The 22,455-nt window shown below is 40.8% G+C and overlaps 1 protein-coding gene and 1 long non-coding RNA gene across 4 annotated transcripts; one reads left to right on the top strand and one right to left on the bottom strand.

Annotated features, from left to right (window-relative positions):
* Positions 1–1,712: 1,712 nt before the first annotated feature.
* LOC139622114 (uncharacterized) lies at positions 1,713–5,995 on the bottom strand. The gene is made up of 2 exons (XR_011691150.1): positions 5,695–5,995; positions 1,713–4,152 (listed from the first exon to the last, which is right to left on the bottom strand). It is a non-coding gene; the product is annotated as an uncharacterized lncRNA (long non-coding RNA).
* A 2,100-nt stretch (positions 5,996–8,095) lies between these two features.
* Positions 8,096–21,898, top strand: cmtr1 (cap methyltransferase 1). 3 transcript variants are annotated; one of them, XM_071479254.1, is made up of 25 exons: positions 8,149–8,290; positions 8,427–8,512; positions 9,444–9,548; positions 13,883–14,037; positions 14,223–14,381; positions 14,525–14,617; positions 14,746–14,817; positions 15,165–15,259; positions 15,726–15,798; positions 15,900–16,098; positions 16,182–16,300; positions 16,450–16,546; positions 16,774–16,906; positions 17,240–17,419; positions 17,510–17,566; positions 17,700–17,757; positions 17,902–17,970; positions 18,420–18,551; positions 18,980–19,105; positions 19,422–19,513; positions 19,666–19,734; positions 19,916–19,963; positions 20,158–20,270; positions 20,401–20,509; positions 20,712–21,079. In XM_071479254.1, exons 3-25 carry the CDS (start codon positions 9,449–9,451, stop codon positions 20,845–20,847), a joined length of 2,484 nt encoding a protein of 827 aa, XP_071335355.1. In that variant the 5' UTR covers positions 8,149–8,290; positions 8,427–8,512; positions 9,444–9,448; the 3' UTR covers positions 20,848–21,079. The 3 variants fall into 3 exon arrangements, with proteins under 3 accessions (XP_071335356.1, XP_071335355.1, XP_071335354.1); XM_071479255.1 differs by lacking the exon at positions 8,427–8,512 and having other exon boundaries at positions 8,096–8,290; positions 20,712–21,898; XM_071479253.1 differs by lacking the exons at positions 8,149–8,290; positions 8,427–8,512; positions 9,444–9,548 and adding an exon at positions 9,937–10,911.
* Positions 21,899–22,455: the final 557 nt, after the last annotated feature.

Raw genomic sequence — 22,455 nt, 5'->3', positions numbered from 1 at the left:
ACTTGCCAGCATGGGGGCTTGAACCTGGGACTCTCCATCAATTAAGAAATGCTCACTGACATGTGAGAACAAAGCTTGTTTCCCCATGTTAGCAACACATGACCTGCAGCTGGTCTATAGCCATATGGCCTCTGCAGCTATGGGTAATGAACTTCTTGTCACTTTCCTGTGCACAATGTGAAACTGTCTACTGATCATAGCGTGAGGAGTTGAAATGGATTCATTCCACATTGTTAAACATGAATGTGCCTTTGACCTTCAACAATATGTTGTCTTGACTTGACTCTAACCATTTTATCTGACATTTATGTAGTCACCTGAGGCAACTGTTACAGAGCCTAACACAGGTGCAGCTGTGCATCACACATACATATATCAGGCTACTCTTGGTATTTGCTCTGATTTGATACAGGTGTGATGATGTAAGATTAGAACCTAGGAGACTTAACACTGACAACTCCTCTAGGGACACATACACTGCATGGACACACATGAGCACGCACACATTAACATACACACTCAGGCAGTATCAAGCTTGAAAATGTCTAAAATACCTTGTGGATATGTCCCTTGCTCCTTCTCATCCATCTCTTTGGTAGCAAAGACATTCACTCTTTGTTGTTGGCTGTAAGAGATGGTAACAAGAGCCTCCTGAGGAGACGGCGCTGAAACAGACACACAATGGACCCCTGTGTGTGTGTGTGTGTGTGTGTGTGTGCATTTGGAGAGAGTGGGAGAGAGTAAGTAATGTAGTATGTCTGTCCCTGTAACTCCTGACTCGTCTCTGGCCTGAGGCTGGGAACCTGATAAAAGGCCAGACGAACAGGTGTGTTTCCCTGCACAAAAGGCTTCTGACAACCGCAGTGATGTTTGGTATGGTTCTAAGTGTCCAACTTAGTGGTCAAAGCTGTGTTTATCGCTGTAGGTGTTGGGAGCTCCCAGTGTATTTCCACACATTTTACATCTCTCCTTAAAGCTCAATTCCCATTCAACCTCCCATTAAATCCAGAGTGGCACAACTGTAACCCTGACTGGCTCCCACTGGGTTCCCAAAGCAGCTTAGTTCTATAACTGGGTCAGAACTCTGAGTCTTAGTCTTGACCATGGGTTGTTTGCAGTTAACTAGCAACACTGGAGGCAACTGTCTGACAAGCAGATCAACTTCTCGGAGCTGATCGACGGGAATCAGCGAGAAAAAAAAACCTATCTTGGGGAAACAATACTGATTTTAAGATGTAGAGTGACAACCCACACATCTCAGAAGTAACACATAGTTTAAAAAGCACAAATGTTTCCAAGAAACAGGATGTGACAACAACTACTCCGGAGCATATCTTTGGCCCTTAAAGTTGCCAAAAACATTGCCCTGCAGTGTGAATCAAACCTTTGTTAAAGTAATGATCGTGATTGTGAAAATGAAACACTGAAGGGAGTTTAAAAAAAAAGAAAAGAAAAGAAAGAAATACTCTTGCTCTTAAAATATTTGTTTTGTTGGTCATATGGCACTGCTTGTGCATGGCTCTGCTGGGTCATTACCACTGGTCACACACTGTAAAGTATGGCCATTTGAACACCCTAACGGATAGTGGGGAAGTGTGAGAAGATAGCTCCAATCTAGGCTGACATCTAGTGCATGAAGAAGGTATTTCTTCTTTTCACAATGTGACACATAGCTGTATTATAGAACAGGAGACACACACCAAATCTGCCCATTTGTTTCAACATCTTAATGATTTATTTATGCATACAGAGTGGTTCAATCATAAAAAAAATAATACATGTTCAAAGGTGCTTTGTTACGCATTTATAATGCTTCAGGTCACTAAGGCAAATCTAAGGAATAATGCAAACACACATGAATTTAACTCTCTATAGAACCCATGTGACATAGAACATTGCGGATTATCTACTGTGGAAAATAAATCAAATTTATCTGCGATTACACCACAAAACATTCATATTCATATGATTACAGCAAATACACACGATTTCAAGGAAGATTTTAATACAAACTCAGACAAGAGTGTTGGTATTTGAGACATTTTATGCCTTTGTACCACAAGGAGGACTAAAAGTCAAAAAACATGCTGAACAAGTTAAGCATGAAAAACTGGTTACGCAGCAACAGTAAATAATAAATATGATAAAATCACTCTTACATTATCTACATCATAATTCCATCCATTGGTTCAATTACAATCCCAGTCACAGGGTCAAATGATATAAATAACCTCACTTCTCACCCTGTCACGCTCTTACCTGTCTCCATTTCAGGGTTATTGACCCCTCTCATATGTAAGTATAAGCTGGTCTAAAAAGGACCAGAGTATCATAAGAGGCTCTGTGAGGGATCACTGTATCACTGCACCTGCCTTGTGACCTGTTTACACGCTGTCCATAACCTGTCTCTGCTTGAACCAGGAGATTATGACACAATCGTCTTCACACTTAGAGTTTCAACTGCTAACTCATTCCTCGTCGGTGATACATTCATGTGCTGTCAAAGTTAATTTTTTACATTACAAATCACTGTGCACAACAGATATACAGCAAAGAAGTTTACCTATGTTAAGAGACCTTAGTGGTCATTCATCTACATTCATCTTATCTGACAGCGGTGTGCAACTGGGAGAGATCCGGGTGGATTCACATGTTCGTCCAGGTGGTATCCAGGGTGGCTGTCCTGGTTCCTCTGCCTGACAACAACACAGCAGTACTGTGTGTCAATCCAGCTAGATGTCGCCCAGTCCAGCTCACAACGCAAGCTGGTAGCACTCCATGTCATGCTCTACTAATCTCGTTCAGCATCAAAGTGATATGTACACGATTATGTACAAGGTTTGTACACAACATAGGTGCAAAGGAGCATTGTTCACACATCAAAAGTCACAATTTCACTACGTTTCTGTTTCTGGAGTATTTTCTCTGTGCATTTTCAGGAGTTGAGTGCAGCCAAACAGATTGAGAGAAGTTCCTTATTTGCTTCTCTGATATTTTGTCATGTCCACAGAGAAAGTCATACTGTCAATTCCAGAATCAAGGATGAAATCAGACAGAAATATAAACACCTTGAGTCTCTGATTTGAAGCTGCTTTTGATGTCAAATCTCTCTCCGTTTCTGTTTTGTGCAATCTTACCAAAGAAATCAAAAAAAAAAAAAAAAAAAAAGCAAATAGATCAAGATGTCCCAACACTGGCTGTCCTCCAATAGAGGAGGGACCTGGGAATGCTGTGTTACATCATGAAATTGCCAGAATGCCAGTGGGAAAGTAATGATGATTAAAAGACTGAGGATTTTGGAAGAGATTTCTTGAGGATCAGCTCAGCTGCATTTAGAAAAGTGTCTTTAAAGACCAATGATGTATTTGAAAAGTATTTCAGTTTAACACTTGTTTAAAACATGAATCAATTTTGAGGGCCAGTTAAGACTGAACACTCCCATGATAAGGCACGGGACATGGGGACAGACTGTGATTCAAGTGCAACATCAACCATGTTCAGCATTAACATCAAAAGCTGCCTTTCTCTTTCACCACATACCAGTCACATTCAAGAAAAACTTCACTGTACTTCAATGGAGAGGTAGATTTTTTTACTCTTACCTGCAGTAGCAGGGCCTTAAGGCAATAATCTTGACATCTCAAGCAACAAAATCAAAATAAATCAAGAACAAGGGTGACATTACACTTGAACCACACACAGGGGATTATTAACAGGGATGCACAGAGAAAAACAAACCAGAGACTTTGAACCTGGTAGTACTGCTTCCTTTGATTTTGCTGGTCTTTCCATGTTGTTATCAAAGGAATAGTTCAACATTTTGAGAAATAATAGCTCACTCACAGCCAGCAGCCAGTTACTTTAGCTTAGCACAAAGAAACAGGGATAGAACTAGCCTGGGCACCTACCAGCACCTCTGAACCTCGCTAATTACTAAGTAGTGTGTGTGTGTGTGTGTGTGTGTGCATGTATATGTATGCCCCCCATCTTCAATCCATCTCATCTAAACAGGTGACTTGACGGCTTGTAGTGCAGTGTGAGTTGGCGGGAGCTGTAGCCAGACATGCCGATCCCCATGAGACCCATCAGGATGGCCATGCGTGGCATTGCAGGGCCCTCCCGGCTTTGCAGCACAGTCTGGGCTGCCTGAGTCTGAAAGAGAGAGCAGGGGTCACCATCACTGCCCACGAAGCCACGATAACCACCACTGGGCACGATCATCACCAGGGACGATGATGACCGAGGCAAGGGGTCAGTAACATTCCTCCTGGCTCTGGCCGCAGTGTAGTCCTTAAAAAGGTGACCCTGGTCACAGGCCTGTCTCACCCCAGCAATGGTCTTACCACAAGGGAAGAGCCGCACTAGAATCTCCATATTTATCAAGTTTCAATACTTATTCCATCAATTCATACAGTCCTCTGCAGGTTTGGAGACCTCTCAGAATTTTGAGCCAATCCAAGACATGTCCTAAAGTCAGATATAAATTCAGTTATTTTCTTAGCTCATCACTATTATGTTCACTATCCAGAGAAAACTGTGGGTGTCCAAAATTATGATTCTAAATTTTTCAGGTTAGGAGTTAATTAATGGATTGAGAATATCCTCCTACTTTGACCCAGTTAGCATTGTCATGTGCGTATCCACTTAACCTAAGTGGGATGGTAAAAAAAAAAAAAAAAATCTGCTTTTTATATTGATAAATAAAACCATTTAAAACCCTATTAGTTTGTCTGAAAACTACATTGTCACACAGCTGAAAATAGGACAGTTTTTCTTAGCTCATGAAAAGTATTATAGACATATTGGAGATGCATGGTCCTCACAGGACAGGGACAATGATATCTTCTTGGTCATAAAAGTGCAAAGATGGTATTATACTTTGAGGTTTGTTTACAGATATGCTATAATAGTCATTTGCATAATCCTGACCTATTTTGTCACACTGTGAGAATTATCTAACATGAACTCTGATGAGCAAGGCACAGATAATGAGGTCTGACACTTCCCAGTTGTTCAAAATAAACACAAGTCATACTGTAGGTATCTTAACTCAGCTGCAGGTCTCTGAAATACCCATCCAGGGTGATTGGGAACATGGATTGCAGGCTATTCCTCTGGAGATCCAATTAGAGGGCATTTACCTGGCCCTGGGGAGCTAAGGCATCTCTCATTCAAATCCATTCAAAGACAGGCTGCTATAAGCCTCCATTCTAAATCCCGCCGTGAAACACACACAGATGGGCAATTGTACATGTACCAGTGTTAAGTCAGTTGTGTTGGCTTAAAATGAGCTTTCAAAGATGCAAAGTGATACTTCAATACATTACAAAGTGATAATTCAAGACAAATCCAATTTATATTCATGCTGACCTTATCTTCAGGTATGCAGGTATGCATAAAATGGTCCAATCTGTTCATCTTTTGAATTCATACCAAAAGCAGCATCAAGAGAAATCATGAGATTGTTCAGTTTAAAATCTACACACTAATGTTCTGTTAGTTATAATGCAACAACTTTTTTCTGGTGCACAGGGATATGTGCAGGGCCTGAACTCTAGATCTCAGCAGTTGTTTGTTATTAGAGGCTCTAATGGAATTTAGTCCACTGTTGCACCACTACAGATGTCCCTTGACGTCCAAGACTAATCATTAATCTATCTAAAGAAGAAAATCACGCTGAAGCATCTTACGCACCTGTAGGTATCTAATATATCCAGGGGTCAGCCGAGGGATGCGAAAAAACATTGTCGTTGTTCTCTCCAGTGCTTCACAGCTGAGACCACAAAAACCCCCTCTGCAACCAACCCTGAGACTTTCTGCTAGGCAACTTTATCACTGCGAATCCCTTTGCTCCCTTGCTCGTTGTCTCTTTGGCATCAGTCCTCCCCACCAGGCTGAATGTGGCAGCGGTAGCAGCTCTCCCCTGTGTCCGAAGACACTCTCCTCACTCCCTCACTCACATAAACCCATATACCTGCACAGTGAGACCTCCCCTGAGGGAGTCCAGTCCTTGTAGGTAGTATATAAACCCTTGGCTTCATTGCGTAAGCTGATCACATGGTGTTGGACTGTGTTTGTGTGCATCTTCGTGTGTTGCATTTGTGTCATTGGAGGATTAGCAGTGCCAGTGGCGTTGTGGTGGATTAATATACCTGTGAGAGATGTTCCAAGTCCATTGGCCATCAATTATGTAGGGAAGAAACCCAATCAACGGATGACAAAGCAACGCTGTAATGACGTCTGTGGGGATGACTGAGTGGCAGTTTAACAGTCAGGTACACTTAAAAGGCAAATCGCATTGCAACACTAGTACAATGGGTTCTGGGACAGGTGACTACTGTCATAACAGAAGCAAAAACATACATTCTGTCTCCATATATGAGGGAAATTTTTACAATATCTCTAACCAGTCCATATCTGTTCTAAATTCAACTTATTCCTCCTCAGGGTCATGGCTGGAGGTCTGCAGCCTATATAGACACATGCACAGTCACATTCATATCTATGGACAGTTTAAAGACCTCAACTCAGCTGACATTGATGTTTTGTTGTTATTTATCTATTCATCTTTTGTATAACCAGATGACTTTCATATATCCATCCCTTTTTCAAAAATGCCCTTTGTAGAAGGGCAAGAAGCAACAAGACGTTCAATTAAAAAGCTAATTACACAGCTAACTGTACAAAAATAAACTGTGATATATTATAATAAATATATACAGTACAACATGATTTTAAAATAATAGAGCAAAATAACTCAGTTACCTCCTAAGGGGGTTAACCCAAATGAATAACTGTGTGCTTTATTGACACAATTAGTGTTACAATTAAAAAGGCAAAATAAAGATGTGTCTTTGAAGCCATCTCCAGTATCCATTTGATTTAAGGCCTGGTTTGTAATCCAGATTACAATATTTTTGTACAATATTCTGAAATTCATCTAACAATTACTGCCAGGAAGCGGAGTTCAGCTGCTTCCTCTGTTTATCTCTGTGGTGACACGAAAACAGGGAATTGACACTGCTTCTGCTAAGAAGGATTTCACAGACTCATCAATCAAGGCATACAATGTCGGGACAGGTTTCAAGATACATCACGAAAGGAAGAACATTCTCAGTGCTAACATTCTGAAAATGCACCAAGGAAATTATAAATTAAACGACTGGAAAAAAGGACTTTCACTCAGTGTGCAAACAGTCTGGTGCCACTGGTTATACTGTTCCCTAGTGTCTTTCTTTCTCACAGGAGAGTGACCTCCTAAATAATTGTAAAGTGCCACTGGAAAAAGCCTAATGATGTTTTGACGCACAGCTCAAGATCTCTTAACTCATGTGCCAAGAACGGATTAGCCCAATCTAACAGACATGAAGGACTGCTTTAAGGAAAATTTAATCACTTAATCGTTCAAAATAAACAGTGCAATTAAAGTTTTATGTAAATTAGTCTCAATTTATGTTATTCTTAGGCACCAAAACAAAAGTCCCTCGAATTTCCCATAAAAAACAATGACTTCAATCCGCAGTCACACATGTCAAGTTACCATGTTCACATTGGCGTGAGTTGTGCTTATCAAGGATTTATTTTAGTTGGAATGACCGGCAGGTTTATTTTCTCTTTAGCAGAGTTGTCTATTGTTTTAAAGACATTTGCTGGGACTGTCAGAACAGAAAATTACACATGTGGCATAAAGATTTTAGGATAAATGTTCTGTGTAACAAGACAATGCTATTTAAAATTACTCACCTGGAGAAGCAGGGGCCCCAACTTGACCTTTGGAAGGGAAATCCTGTGTTATTACTATTTAAGAACATAATTATTATTTTGGTCTTTCCGAAGTCACTTTCAGACAGAGTCAAATTATCTAGATGAATGATAAATCCTGCTGTCTTTCAAACATTTTTTTAATCTTTATTTAATCAGTAAAATAAAGGCATTAGCAAGACAGTTATAATGTAGTTAGGGTCCAACGTAACAGGAAGTGCCCCAAGCAGGGACGCCTTTAAAAAAAATGTTTACTAAATAAATAAAACAAAGTAAACTGGAAAAACACAGGCACTTGTCTAGACAGTCGTAACGTCACATACGTCATTATTGCGTGACGGCGATGAAGAAGGACCACTGAAATCTCTAAAAACAGAACGCGGGCTAATGTAAACTTCAAAAACTGTGTATTTATAACCAAAGTTTCCTTTTAATAAAAGTCAAAGAGGGGAATTTCGACACATATGTGGAGTTAACGCTCTGTCGATGCTGTCTCGCCACAGAAGAGTGAAGTTGTCCTTCTGAGCTGGTAAAAACTAGCTGGCTAACATAGCAAGCTAAAAGCTAAAGCTGTTACAGCTGCGCAGTTTCGTTTCTCAGAAAACTCAGAAAACTCCCACAGTGACTCTGACCAGCCAAGCCTGTTTACCTTACCTGTGTTTCAGTACTAAAACATATTCTGGAGAGTGGCATGGGCCGACTTTCCCAAACTTTGATAGCTGACCGCTGCTAGCTACAACAAAACCAAGAGGTAACCGTTCATATTTGCAGCAAGTTAGTCAGGTTGTGATACTTTGACGTTTTCAATCGTCAACTTGTGGCAACGTGGAGGAACAAGACACTGCTTATTAAAAGCCGTAGTTTACGCCTCTCATGAATCTTATGCTAGTACATGAAAAGCGCTGGGGCTGGGGATGACCAAGTGAGGTGTTTATATATGCGATTATGTGACGACTTGTTGATCAATCTTTGATGGCTGTGCTGCTTTACCCTGCACCTGATATCATGGCCGAAAATAAAAATCTAACATCCAGTCATACATATTTTGCATGGCACTTGTCTGACAATTTCTAAAATTCCTGAAATTTCTATTTCAACACCCCAAAACATCAAAGAACAAAGCAAAGTAGCACCTTTTTTTACTTGGCCAAATTTAAACCAATTATTTATTGCTGGCAGTGTCCACTGCTGTAGTGCTCACTGTTAAGAGGATGATTATCACTTTTACCTGTTCTGTTCTCTCTGATCTTAATTTTCACGTCTTCATACACTTTGGTTACATATTGAGCCTTAGTGCCTAAAAATAGTTAAGGTAGTGTGCCAGCTATTAGATCTACAACTAACCTCGTTTTTCTCTCCCATTAGTTTTGTTTTTAAATTACTCATTTTGTTAGGGTCAAGTGCTAATAAAAAAGTAAGAGCCTTAAGTGAAAGTAGTTTAAAAACATTAAGCACTATATGTCACAATGCTCTTGGCTGCCTTTCATACATGCATTATCATACTTGCATACATGAAGGTAGAATTTGCTCTGCTCTATTTTGTTTTTTTAAAAATTACCTTAACATATGGTTGGGTATTTCTGTCACAGTCCTTGTTGTTCTTTTGTATCCTCTGTATGCCATTGCACCTCGTCCATCAGACATAGTGTCTTATTCTTGTTGTCCTCTATCCTCTATTTCAGCCATAATGAAGAGAAGAGCCGATGCAGCATCAGCACAACTGCTGGAGACAAAGAGGCGCCGTGATGATAGCAGCTCAGATGAAGAGTCAGAATTATCTAGAAAAGGTAGATAAATTAATTTGCCCCTTCTCAACAATGTCTAGAAGACCTGTGTCATGGGGTCCCATGCCTTCTAAGAAGTAGGTTGCAAACTGATCTTTCACACAGCCAAGTGGTAATGCAGTCCTATTTTTGATTCCATCTGGCTGGCTATTAGGATTATTGTTACTTGTGTTGTGTTGTGTTGGGTTGACATTGTTCTTGCACTATTTCCCAGTGTTTTAGGTTGCATTAGCATTACCATTAGCATTAGTGTTAGCATGTTAAGATAGCATGAGTTAAGGATCAAATCTGTCAGTTTGACAGGGATTACAAGGAAGTAATTCCAAGAGTTTTTTTTTGTATTTTTGTCCATTTTTGCTACAAACTCAATTTGGCATTACTGCTCTTAACACCTGACTGGTGGCCACAATAAAAGAAAGCACCAGGTGAAGATTTTTGAGTCCATGCCTCCTCCTTCCACCACTGGGCCAAATCTTACATGTGGTGTCAGAAGTTAAAATAAGCCAGAGGATGCCTCCCAAGATGAAGACCCAACAGCAGCAGCCAGAAGCTGGTGAGGAGGAAGGCGCCACTGGAGGTGTGGTGGAGGATGGCATCCAGTCAGTTGACTCCTCTGGTGCATCTGTCAAGTCCATTGTCTTCTCTTTGGCTGAGACGTTTGAGATTTTCATGCACCTGCAGATGGAGAGAGACAAAAGACAGGAGAAGGAAGTTGCAAGGATTGAGCAGAGGTACAATGAGCTGAGTCATCAAATGACAGAACTCAAGTTGGAACTAGAGGCTGTCAGGACTGGTCAGCCAACAGCACAAATGGCTGGAGTGCCAAAAGGAGAACCCAAGCTGCAAAGACTTGAAGACTCTGATGATATTGAACCTTTTATTACCAATTTTGAGAGGGTGGCAGAGGTGAACAACTGGCCACGTCAGGAGTGGGTTGTTCGTCTGCTTCCACTGTTGACAGGGAAGGCCAAAAGTGCTTTTGTTGCAATGAACCCCGTAGGTACAAAGAACTATGACTTGTTGAAGACAGCTGTACTGAAAAAGTATGAAATCAACAGAGAAACTTACCATCAGCAATTCCGCTCTTATGAGATGCCAGCTGAGGAATCCCCTCAAGAACTGTATACCTGCCTCAAAGAGTCATTCTGCAAATGGGTCCAGTATGACACCTGCACCAAAGAAGAGATAATGGAAAAGATGGTTCTTGAGCAGTATCTGAAGGTGCTGTTCCCAGAAGTGAAGGCCTGGGTCAAAGAGAGGGATCCAGCCACCGCTGCAGAAGCCGCTACACTGGTGGACGCCTATGTGACCGCTCACAAGGGACCAGGGGCCTATCGCTATGCAGGACAACTCAGACCACAGGGGGGTAAGTCTGAGGGGCTTGGAAAAGGGGATGGTTCAGGAAACTATACACAGGGTCAAGCCAGCTTTTGAAAACCTTTACATATGAAATCAATTAGGGCTGCCACTAATGACTATTTTTCTATTGATTAATCTATCAACTATGTTATTGATTAGTCTAAACGATTAGTTTTCCTCCAGAAAAACTAAATCACACACTTGCACCGTCAGTCAACGTAGAATAGGCAGAGATTCTGGCCTAAACATTTGCTCAAACTCTTATTCAGTCTAAATTCTAATGTAGCAGGCAGACGACTTCATGGCTTTACGAGAGTATTTAGCAACAAGGACAAAATATATTACAAAGCTCTCCTTACTACAACACTTACAAATTAAGTAATCCTTCACATTTGTGTGACTGATCTCACTGTGCACCATAGAAAATAATAAACACATAATAACAATGGTTAAACAAGACTTACTGTAAATGAATTTGAACTGTGGTTTGCTTATCTTCCCAAAGTTCTAAGGGGCCTTGCTGCTTAACCAGTGCAATGTTATCGTGTAAAGGTACCAGAAGCTTGTGGACAAAATAGATAAAATTATCTCTTTTCTTTATGTTGCTTGTTGAACAGGTGGTTTGATAAAGTTCTTATTGCTTATTACTTTAGGTTTGATCAGGTCACAAAGCTAAGGTAGTATGTCACAATTGTGGTGAGCCAGGCCATACTTGTCTCTTTTGTCCAGTTTAAAAAAAGCTCAAAACTACAAACCTGTGTTATGTGCCACCTGAAATAATACCCTCCCCAGAGTGATTGACAGCTACTATCCTGGTAAATGGCAGACCACTTTCTCCATCAGTAGACACAGGTTGCACTCATGTTCTCGTTCAGGCCATGTGTGTACAAAGGGAGCTGTGGAAAATAGATGAGACAGTGCCAGTGTTCATGGCCATAGTTCAGAGGTGCCTGTGGCGGAGGTCTATGTAGAAGTACACAACCAACCTTACCTCATGAAAAAGGGAGTAGCTCTAGATTTGCCATATCCTGTGTTGTTAGGGACCAGTTTTCCCGTTCTGTCTGATCTAATCCAGGAGAGCAGGAGTAGACTGTGTGGAGTTGTTACCAGGTCTAAGGTAAAGGAAACCCTAACCCCACAGGTTTTGAAGAAACCAGAGATAGTTCAGTCCAAATCATGGTAAACAGCTTGTCCTTCCTGAGGTTATCAAGGGCTGAGGTGCTAAGGGTAGGTCACACTGTCCTGTGGGCTGGTCATTTGGGTTTCATGAAGACTTTCAACTGCCAGGGAGGTATAGCCAGATTCAAAATTACTGTCACACATCAACGTAGTGTCAGCTCACTGCAGGGAAGCATTCAGTTCCTTCCCCCTTTGAGTGGGTTGGAGTAGATGTTGTGGGTACTGTAGAAAGTAGTCAGGCAGGCAAAAAGTTCATTTTGATAATTGGTGACTATGCCACAAGGTATCTAGAAGTTTACACCTTACAAGAAGTAACAGCCAAACTGGTAGCCAATGCTATACTTAAGTTTTGCAGCCAGGTTGGTATTCCCAGAGTGGTCCTTATGGATCAGGGTCCAAATTTCATGAGCAGCGGACCTGCTCAGGTCTATTAGCTCTTAGGTGTCAAAAGAGTGAGAACCACCCCTTACCACCCTCAGACTCATGGACCAGTTGAATGCTTTAACAAAACCCTGTCTGGTATGCTTAAGGAGTTTGTGTCTGACACAGGAAGAGACTGGGACAAGTAGCTTCCAGTTTTGCTTTTTGCATACTGTGACATTCCCCAGAGCTCAACTGGATTTTCACGATTTTAGCTGATATATGCCCATCAGGCCAGAGGCCCTCTTGATGTGCTATGGGAGATGTGGGAGGAGTCTAAGTCACCAAAGACTATACGATGAGGATACGGGATACAGGAGCAGCTCATGAGAACCACAACCAGGGCTCGTGGGAATCCACTAAAGTTCCACTTACCTGGTCAAGCAGAAGATGGGTGAAGCGACTTACCAAATCTACATGGCAGAGCGGAAACAACCACTTCAAATATCTCACATGAATATGTTGAAGAAGTGGCACCCCTTGGCTGTCCCAGAAGCATCAGCACCCCATTCTCTCTTTGTTTGAGTTGTCGAGGAAGAGGAGGACATGGTAAATCAGTATCTACGAACTAAAATGGAGGAGAAGCAACTAGACTTAGCTCACCTGTCAGATGGGAGGAGGAGGGAACTCCCTTTAGATCTTTCCTCTCAACCTGTTTCTGCAGACAACTGGAAGGATGGAGGTGGTATGCCATCACATCTCCTTAAAGGACCCAACCCCTCTGCGGCAACCGGTGTATAGAGACCATGAGTGCCTGTTACCTGTCTTTAAGAAAGAACAAGAAATGGTGAGGGAAGATGGGAGTGATTGAGCCTTTTGTTAGTGAGTGGAGCAGCCCCATAATCCTGGAATCAAAGAAAGACGCAACCCGGACATTTTGTTTGGAAGGACTTATGGAAAGACTGGGCAGTCCCAACTTCATCAGTACCCTTTGCCCTATGTAAGGGATACTTGCAGATCCTATTCACTGAGGAGAGCAAGGAGGTGACGACATTCCGAACTCCTTTTGGACATTTTCATTCCACTCTGCTCCCTTTTTACAGAATAATTTAGTTTCTAATTTAGTGTCCTCTGCTGAGGGTCTTTTCCAAGTAATGTTAAATCCCAGAGGATACACTAAGGTTGTCATTTGATCTAATTTGAGAACTAAGTTAAGTATAAGAATGTAATACAGAGCGATTTGATGATTATGATGATCCTTGTGATCAAGGCTGTTAAATTTGTTAAATTAATGTCTGTTTTTGTTGAGATTTGTTTATTTTGGTTTATCTGTCTACTCTTGTTTATAAATGAATGGTTTGTACCTGTTTGTCTGTGCGTGCATGCGTGCGTGCGTGCGTGTGTGTGTGTGTGTGTGTGTGTGGTTTTCTACTGTGCAGACTCTAGCCAAAATGACTCCCTCAGTGACCAGGAGGATCACAGACCAGGGTTCTCCAAACCCTCCATGTCATCCTTTGATGCCCAAGACAAAAACGACCTCACAGACACCTCCTCCAAGTTCTCTATGTACAACAGTGTGTCACAAAAACTCATGGTAATATATTGAAAACCTTACTAAGACAATATGTCTCACAATTAACTGTATCAGTGTGTGTGCTGCAGAATTTTGGATTGTCTATGTTATTGTATTTGACAGGTTTTGCAAATATTCTTAACTAATACAAAGTTTTCCCCAGTTTTTTTCCTAACTCGCTTGTCTGTTACCTCTTACACCTTCAGGCCAAGATGGGCTTCCGTGAGGGCGAGGGTCTGGGGAAGTTTGGCCAGGGACGCAAGGAGATCGTGGAGGCCTCTACACAGCGAGGTAGAAGGGGTCTCGGCCTCACACTGCAGGGCTTTCAGGGGGAGCTCAATGTCGACTGGCGGGATGAACCAGAGGTACACAGCTGCAAATAATAAACATGCAATCTTTTGCAGAAGTGTGTTGAATTTGGTTTGAAATATCTTGCAGGAATCAAGCAAGTGCCAGTTGTACCTGTTTACATGATCTTTATTTGTCTCTCCTCTGTTTGTCTGACCAGCCCAGTGCTGTGGAGAAGGTAGACTGGTTCCCAGAATGCACCACAGAGACCCCAGATGCGGATGAGCTGAGGGACTGGATGACACTGGGAGATGTAAATATGAAGACATTGGCACTTAATTAGACATATACATGATAATTACATACAGTTATTCCTGCATACTCCTTTGCTTGATACATACACATTTTGTTGTTTAAAGTCTTGCTTTCAACTGCTTACAGAGAAAACTTAAGATTGACGATGAGACAGACTTTTGCACTGAAGCTCTGCTGCACACTCTTCTAAGGTGCAAGGTGAGTTATAATGTAAAACACCTACTGGTCACTTATGGTTAATTTTAAAACCTTTTTTATTTTCAATACAGAATAACAAACTATATTAAGAGATTTCAGCAGTTAAAGTTGACAGTAAGACTTATTTCTAATTAAATAACTAAAAATGACTTTAAAGCTTATATGTGTGCTCTGTTCACCTGTGCATTTAGATCAATAGTCTAATGGTGACTATATACATAAACATATTGACAATGTGTTTTATGTATGTGAAGCTTGGTGAATTACATTCTATGCCTAATGGACCCACATCATCATTATTTGAATATTCCTGAGCTGTGTAACCACTGTGTCTGTATGATGTTCAGTCAGTATTTGATGACCTGGAGGGCGAGGAGATGAGGAGAGCTCGGACACGCTCCAACCCTTATGAAACGATCAGAGGCGGTATCTTCCTCAACAGGTCAGTCTTGAGAAAGTTACTACAAGTTGGACAAATTGACATTGTGGATAATATTGTATAAATCATTTGCTATTTTGGAGTTTTATTTAAGTTAATTACCTTTGCATGTATTAAAAAAATGAGTTACAGAGAGGCAGGGGTTCAGTCTTTTACCAGTTAATAGCTGCTTTTGAATGATGGTGAAAGTCAAAACATGTGGCTGTGTGTGTTCAAACACATTTTCATGTCATTTGTGTATGATATCAAATCTGTGAACTAAAATTCTGTCATAGTGCAAATAAATTAATACACTATTATAATGCGTATTATTTAGTTATTGTTTGGAAACTTAATTCATATTCCTAGTAGTTGCCAGATAATTAAGCTTGAGCCGGTTTCCTTTTAATTACATTTCTAATGAGTACGCTGTGCAGTGCCAATCCTTTAAATACAATGACAAGTTGTTTTATGTGCTTTCTGTATTTAGAGCAGCAATGAAAATGGCGAACATGGACCACTGCTTCGACCATATGTTCACAAACCCGAAGGATTCACAAGGGGTGAGTGGGTCAAAGTAACTGCTGATATGTGTTGTACTGAACTGGCTCATATAAACAGATGGTGAGACCAGCTGATGTCATTGCCTACTCTCGTTATGTAGAAATCTCTGACAAAGGACCGTGAGGGTGAGCTTCTGTACTTTGGTGATGTCTGTGCGGGGCCTGGAGGCTTTTCAGAGTACATACTGTGGAGGAGACGCTGGCATGCAAAGGGCTTTGGCATGACACTGAAAGGACCTTGTGACTTCAAACTGGAAGATTTCTATGCAGCGCCGAGTGAGCTGTTTGAGCCTTACTATGGTACGGTAACAAAAGCTGCACATCACACCCAGGAGGATGTCTGATGAATGATTTAGTGAAAGCTTGACCTCTGTGTGTCCCAGGTGAGGGAGGGGTAGATGGAGATGGCGACATCACTCGGCCAGAAAACATGACTGCTTTTCGAAACTTCGTCCTGGAGAGTACAGAGAGGAGAGGGCTGCACTTCCTCATGGCAGATGGGGTGACTATTCCACATGTTCATTCTTTTACTGAAAATCAAAATTCACATATCAAACAGGATGAGTTCACAGTTAAAGGTACAACAGCTTTTAGCTTTCTGTTTGGAGATTGAATCAGTTTGGTTTGTATGACTGTCTCTGTCTCTGGTAGGGTTTCTCTGTGGAAGGCCAGGAAAACATCCAGGAGATCCTGAGCAAACAGCTTCTTCTCTGTCAGTTCCTCACTGCCATCTCTACACTCAGGACAGGTGTGTGTTCATGAATTAGTGAGTCATGTATTCAGTCTTCGTAGCTGTCCACTATTTCTCTGGCAGAGTGGACAGCTCCAGATGTTTCTAAATTTCCTTAAAAAGAATTTAAATATCGTGTCCAGTCTTGATATACCTTTGTCAAATTCATGTTATGTACTCTTGTGCACATGTACTGTCTATCAGGGTCCTGATTAAATCATACTGCCACTCTTTGTCTCCTTCAGGCGGCCACTTTGTCTGTAAGACTTTTGACCTCTTCACTCCCTTCAGTGTGGGTTTGGTCTACCTGCTCTACCTCTGCTTTGACAGGATCTCTCTCTTCAAACCTGTCACCAGCAGGCCTGCCAACTCTGAGAGGTGGGGCTATGTCTGTGTGTGAATGTACACTATGTGAAAAAAGATCTCTGGATTTGGTTATTTATGCAGGGCAATTTGGTTATTATTATTATATTTTAACTGAGTATTGATACTACAATAAAGCCACACTGTGCCACGCTGTTTTGCACAATGTCCAAACAAACTGCCTGAAAGACTACAACACCCACAAGTATTGTAACATAAATAATTTGCATGTTCTCTAACACAAGTCAGTTCCTTTTGGTAGCAACTGAGACAAGAAACTTAGAAAAGAGAATTTGCACAGAAAATTCTTGCATCTGTAAATCTCCCCTCTCTCATTGCCATCCGAAGGTACATAGTGTGCCGCAGTCTGAAGCCTGGTTCAGACGCCGTCAGAGAATACATGTTCAAAGTCAACCTGAAACTGAACCAGCTGAGGAACACAGACAGAGATGTTGTCGAAGTGGTTCCCCTGAACATCATCAAGGAAGACACTGATTTCTATCACTTTATGGTCAACTCCAACGAGAGGTAGAGATGCATGATATTTATTTATTTAACGTACACCGTTTTCATTTCAAACTGAGTGACTGACAGAAACTGAATTCTCTTTCACTGCAGCCTCTGTGTAGTCCAGATCAAGGCCTTGGCCAAAATCCACGCTTTCGTCATAGACCCGTGAGTAACCATTCTTGTACCTATTAATCTCTTCTCATCTGCTCATCTACCCATTAATCTCTACTCCAGCTTATCTGTATGCGTGGGATGGTGTTTATGTGGTGTTTAACTTTGTTCCTGCTGGTGTCTCTAGCACCCTTTCAGAGTCGAGGCAAGCCAACATCAGGAAGGAGTGCCTGAAGCTCTGGGGGGTGAGTGGAGAAACTGTGACATTTCTACTACTACAATGAAGCTGGACTATAACAGATCTAAATCAAATAAAATAGTTTTTGTTTAATAATGCAGTTTTTATTCTATGTTAATCCAGCCCTAAATACTTTTTTTTCTATTTCCAGATCCCAGACAAGGCCAGGGTCACTCCTGCTTCATCAGACCCAAGGTCAAAATTCTATGAACTGATCAAGGTCAGTTAATAAATCTGAGATTAAAGAAAACCCAAAGGGAAAAATACAATGCAGATACATTTTTTGTGTGCAGGTCATTTTTGTGTGTTTTTCATTTGTTAATAATTAAGTACAATGAAATTGTTAAATGTCTTTGCACTTTATTCACTCCTACACCATATTCCCCTGAGGTTGAGAACTGAGTGGTGGTTTGCCTTAGTTTGGGGTGCAAGAGGGTATTTGGGTGCAAGAGGGAAGCTGCATTTATGACACCATACACAACTCCACACAAATGCATCATTGATGACTTTTTCCTTTTTGCAGGGGTATGCTGCCCAAATAAGTTCAGTTAATTACAAACACTGATAATTCTGGTAATTACATTGTCATAAGTGGGCTTCTTGAAAATGCTGAATTTATCTTTGTGTCTACTCTCCATGCATAATTCTCCTAATTGTGTTGCACCTCAGAGTTCCGATGTGGAGTCGTTCCAGTGCAAGGTCACACCTCTCAACTCCAGCACGCTTGATAAGATGCGTCATATCCTGGACCACAGGTGCATTGTGGGAGGTGGAGAGCAGATCTTTCTTCTAGCATTGGGGGTGAGTCATGAGAGATGATGTCATGTTGGTCTTGAGCTTGTGTTTTGTCTTATTGAAGTGAAGTGCTTTTCACACAACTTGTAAAATCTATATTTTTTTACTCTCTTAGAATAGAATGTATTTTTCATAATTTTTCTCATTTGATGTGTGATAGCGTCATTCTGTTCTGCTCCTATTAGTAAATTTTTACAAGCACTAATGGAACATCTGGGCTTGTTGAGCTTTCAACGTGCAAAATTGTTTTCATTTCTTCTGGAAAAGATTACAACAAAGAGTTTAGGCAGATCCATTCACTCCTAATGTCTTTATTCTCTATGTGAAGGATTAATGGTGACTGCTAGAGGCTTTTCTGTTTCTGTGCACGATAACCTGTGTTTGAACCTGTTTTGATCTTATCTGTTCTCTCCATTTCCATTTAACTTGTGTAGAAGTCTCAGATATACACGTGGGATGGGAAGATGCCTGTGCGCTGGAGGAAACTGGAGAATTTCAAGCTAGAGCTGCCAAGAGACACACTTCTAAGCGTGGAGATCGTCCAAGAGCTGAAGGGCGAGGTCAGAAACTGGAGAGTTTAAGGGCTAATGAGATAAGCTATGAGAGCCAGTATATCAAACTCTTTATTACTGGCTCCATTTTTCTTATCTCTTAAATGTCAAGCTCCAGTTTTTTCACAGGATGTTGTGATCATCAGGAAGTTTGCTGTTTGTCACACATTGCTTTTGACCATTTTCAACTGCAGCAGGGCTTAATTATCAAAGAGTCTGTGATCATCATTGTTTTTTTTTTCTCCAAAACATGATTTAAAGAATTAGAGCATCTTACCAGCTGCTTATAGATCTGGTTTTACATGTGTATATATTTGGTCTGTAGGGAAAAGCTCAGCGGAGAATCAATGCAGTTCACGTAATGGATGCACTAATACTCAACGGCACTGATGTAAGAGATCAGCACTTCAACCAACGGTAGGACAGTGTCACCTGTATTCTGTATCAAACATTTAGGACGCCATCTCTGACCTGAGTCCTACTCACCAAAACACTGTTTGTGTGCATGCTAACAGAGTTGTAGCTGCAGTCTTTTATGCTTTACTAAATAATGACCATTCTTTATGAAGGATCCAGATGGCTGAGAAGTTTGTGAAGGCAGTGGCCAAACCAAGTAGACCAGACATGAATCCTATCAGGTATTAATTTAAATCAATTAAATCATTTATTTTGAATGCAGGTTTGTAATTTATGTGCAGGGATTTTTTTTACAGTTGGATTCACTCTTTATTCAAATTATGCATTTTCTCATTATATAAACCACAAGTAGTCAACAAGCCAGTGAGACATTAAAATCAAACACGGTCTTTTCCCAAACAGAGTGAAGGAGGTGTACAGGCTAGAGGAAATGGAAAAAATCTTTGTCAGGTGAGAAAACACAGGTCACTCATTAGTCATTAATGTACATCAACTATGAAACATGGGCTGAGGTTCATATAATTCTTCAAAATGTTGAGATTTTTCTCATGTTTTCAAAGTTATAGTTACATTTGTTGTCTTCTGTCCAGAATGTCAAGAACAAACAACATTTTACTTGTAATTTTCTGGTTTTCCTCATTCAGACTAGAGATGAAGATAACAAAGAGTTCAGGAGGAGTCCCTCGTCTGTCTTACACCGGCAGAGATGACCGACACTTCCTTCCCACAGGCCTCTACATCATTAAGACTGTCAATGGTTTGTATGTCTGAGAGCAGCACTTACATTGTACTTTGAGTGACCTTGTGTAAAGTCATTGACTTGTGGTTTTTATGCTGTTAATAAGTGTGCAAAATATCTCTTCCTCTCCTCACTCTTCGCCTTTTAGAGCCGTGGACGATGGCATACAGCAAGAACTCCAAGATGAAGTTCTTCTATAATAAGACCACCAAAAACTCCACCTATGAAATGCCACCAAACTCTGCTGCTCCCTTCCAGTAAGTATTGCCCTGTTTTAAAATATTTAAATTAAGTGAAGTTAAGTAGTATTTTTATTTATTTGCTTATTGTATCAAAATGTCAGTTTTGTGGTGTGGGCATTATAGAAACTATTTTGCATGTGTAGTGGTGGGAGGATAGTTAACAAGTCAACCTATAAATGTCTTTCGGTAGCCATGATGAATTTGTCTTCATCCTCAGTGTCTGCCACTCTGAGCGTCTCTTCTGGGCGTGGGAGGACGGGGTCATAGTTCACGATTCTCAGACCCGGATGGATCCTGAGAAGCTGTCCAAAGATGAGGTTTTGTCCTTCATCCACCAGTACTACCAGCCCTGAAACATCCACCAAGCCCAGAGCTTCACCAGCTACAACCTGAATACAGAATGCACTAAATCATGGACAATGAGCCTCAGGAAATGTTATATTACAATTTATTACTTAATATTTTATTTTGATAATGAAAGGAGGATTATCAAAAACACTTAACAGCTTGAAATTATGTGTTTGTGAATCCCTGTTTTTATTGTCCTCTTAATATCATTTAATAAACTGTTATAACGTTTCCAAGGTCCTCTAGTTGCTCCGAATTATTAGAATTTGTTATCAGGTTGCAACTGGAGTTCTGGAGCTAAAAGTCTTGTTTGTCTTGTTTGCTGCTAATTCTAGCAGTGTCATCTGGACTCCTTGTAAACAACAGACACTTGACAAACCACTCTGTCTTTCTGCCTTTTCCACTGCCCTAGGCTCTATGGCTTGTAATGACTAAGACTCACCTCATAGGACAATATGAAGACAAAAAGCTGGTGCCATTGTCTCAACATTGAATTGCATGTTGCTGTAGATCCAGTTTTTATGGTTCCTAGTCCATGCTATGCTTGTGTGTGTTTTCTTACATGATACATGATACATGATTGGTAGGGTAACTGCATTCATATCTGTAAACATGTACTTACTTGCCTTGCTCGATATCTGCTTTAAACATAAGTGCTTGTCTTTTCATCTTTGTAGAGACAAGCATGTTTGTCAAGTCTTACACACAAACAGGCCCCTTGGTGCTCCTGCCAATATATAGCTGAAACCAACAAACACTGGTTGTGCTAAATTATCCTCAGCATCATTTCGACATTCATATCGATTACAGATGTAGCAGCTTCCTCCCATTCATGCCTGATCTTTCATGGAGCGTGTGTTAAAAATCTGGAAGGTGTCTTAGTTTTTAGGTTGTTTCTCCCCTGATACCTCTTTGTGATTGTGCCTAATATCGCCTGGACTGTGTGTTTCTTAAATGCTGCAAATGAGTTATTTTTCTCTTGTAAAGTTCGCTATCAATCCTATGATGTAAATAATAATGTAGTAAATAAATGGGAGATGCTTATCCCAGAACTAACTCTTAACTGTCTGGTGAAATTTGATCAGAGGTTATTGTCTGAGTAATGATCGTGACAGCTACAGTGCACACAGCACATTACAGATGGCAGCTTCAGATGTAGAAACCAACCACCGCTGCTGTACTGGAGTATTACCTGCCCCAGCTTTGTGTTTGTCAGCTTGCTGTAGTTTGATTTAAAAAAAAAAAAAAAAGTTTATGTAATAATGTAGGACCTTGTTTGTGTTGTACTAAAGATGTGCAAATTCCCAAATACACTTCCAAGTAACCAAATTACCAAAAAGCAGCTTACACTGAACACTTTTAGGGCCTCTAGAGAAGTGGGGCATTTTCCTGCTTTGCCCAGTTGGTAAACCTGCCATGATGACCATGTTATTGATTTATATTACATCATTTAAACTGACGGATGAGGCTTGCTGTTCATGTCATGGATGTATGGTTCATATGCCCATGGTTTCTTGTCCTTATGCTAAGCTAACTAGCAGTTGGATGTGTTGGCTCCGCGAAGAAGCGATTCAACCCAAAATACAGAACTGTTCGTTTGTTCATTACTGTCT

This window comes from Trachinotus anak, unplaced genomic scaffold (assembly GCF_046630095.1).
Source record: "Trachinotus anak isolate AG129_WGS33_773 ecotype Australia unplaced genomic scaffold, CSIRO_AGI_Tana_v1 ptg000005l, whole genome shotgun sequence".
Taxonomy (NCBI): domain Eukaryota; kingdom Metazoa; phylum Chordata; class Actinopteri; order Carangiformes; family Carangidae; genus Trachinotus; species Trachinotus anak.
Note: the sequence above shows the minus strand (reverse complement) of the source record. Positions and strands in the feature narration are given on the sequence as shown.

Coding starts and splice junctions, on each gene's coding strand:
- cmtr1 (XM_071479253.1), top strand. CDS start 10,056: ATGCCTCCCAAGATGAAGACCCAACAGCAGCAGCCAGAAGCTGGTGAG. Junction 14,038..14,222: donor GTGTGTCACAAAAACTCATG/GTAATATATTGA, acceptor TTACACCTTCAG/GCCAAGATGGGCTTCCGTGA. Junction 19,735..19,915: donor CCAGACATGAATCCTATCAG/GTATTAATTTAA, acceptor TTTCCCAAACAG/AGTGAAGGAGGTGTACAGGC.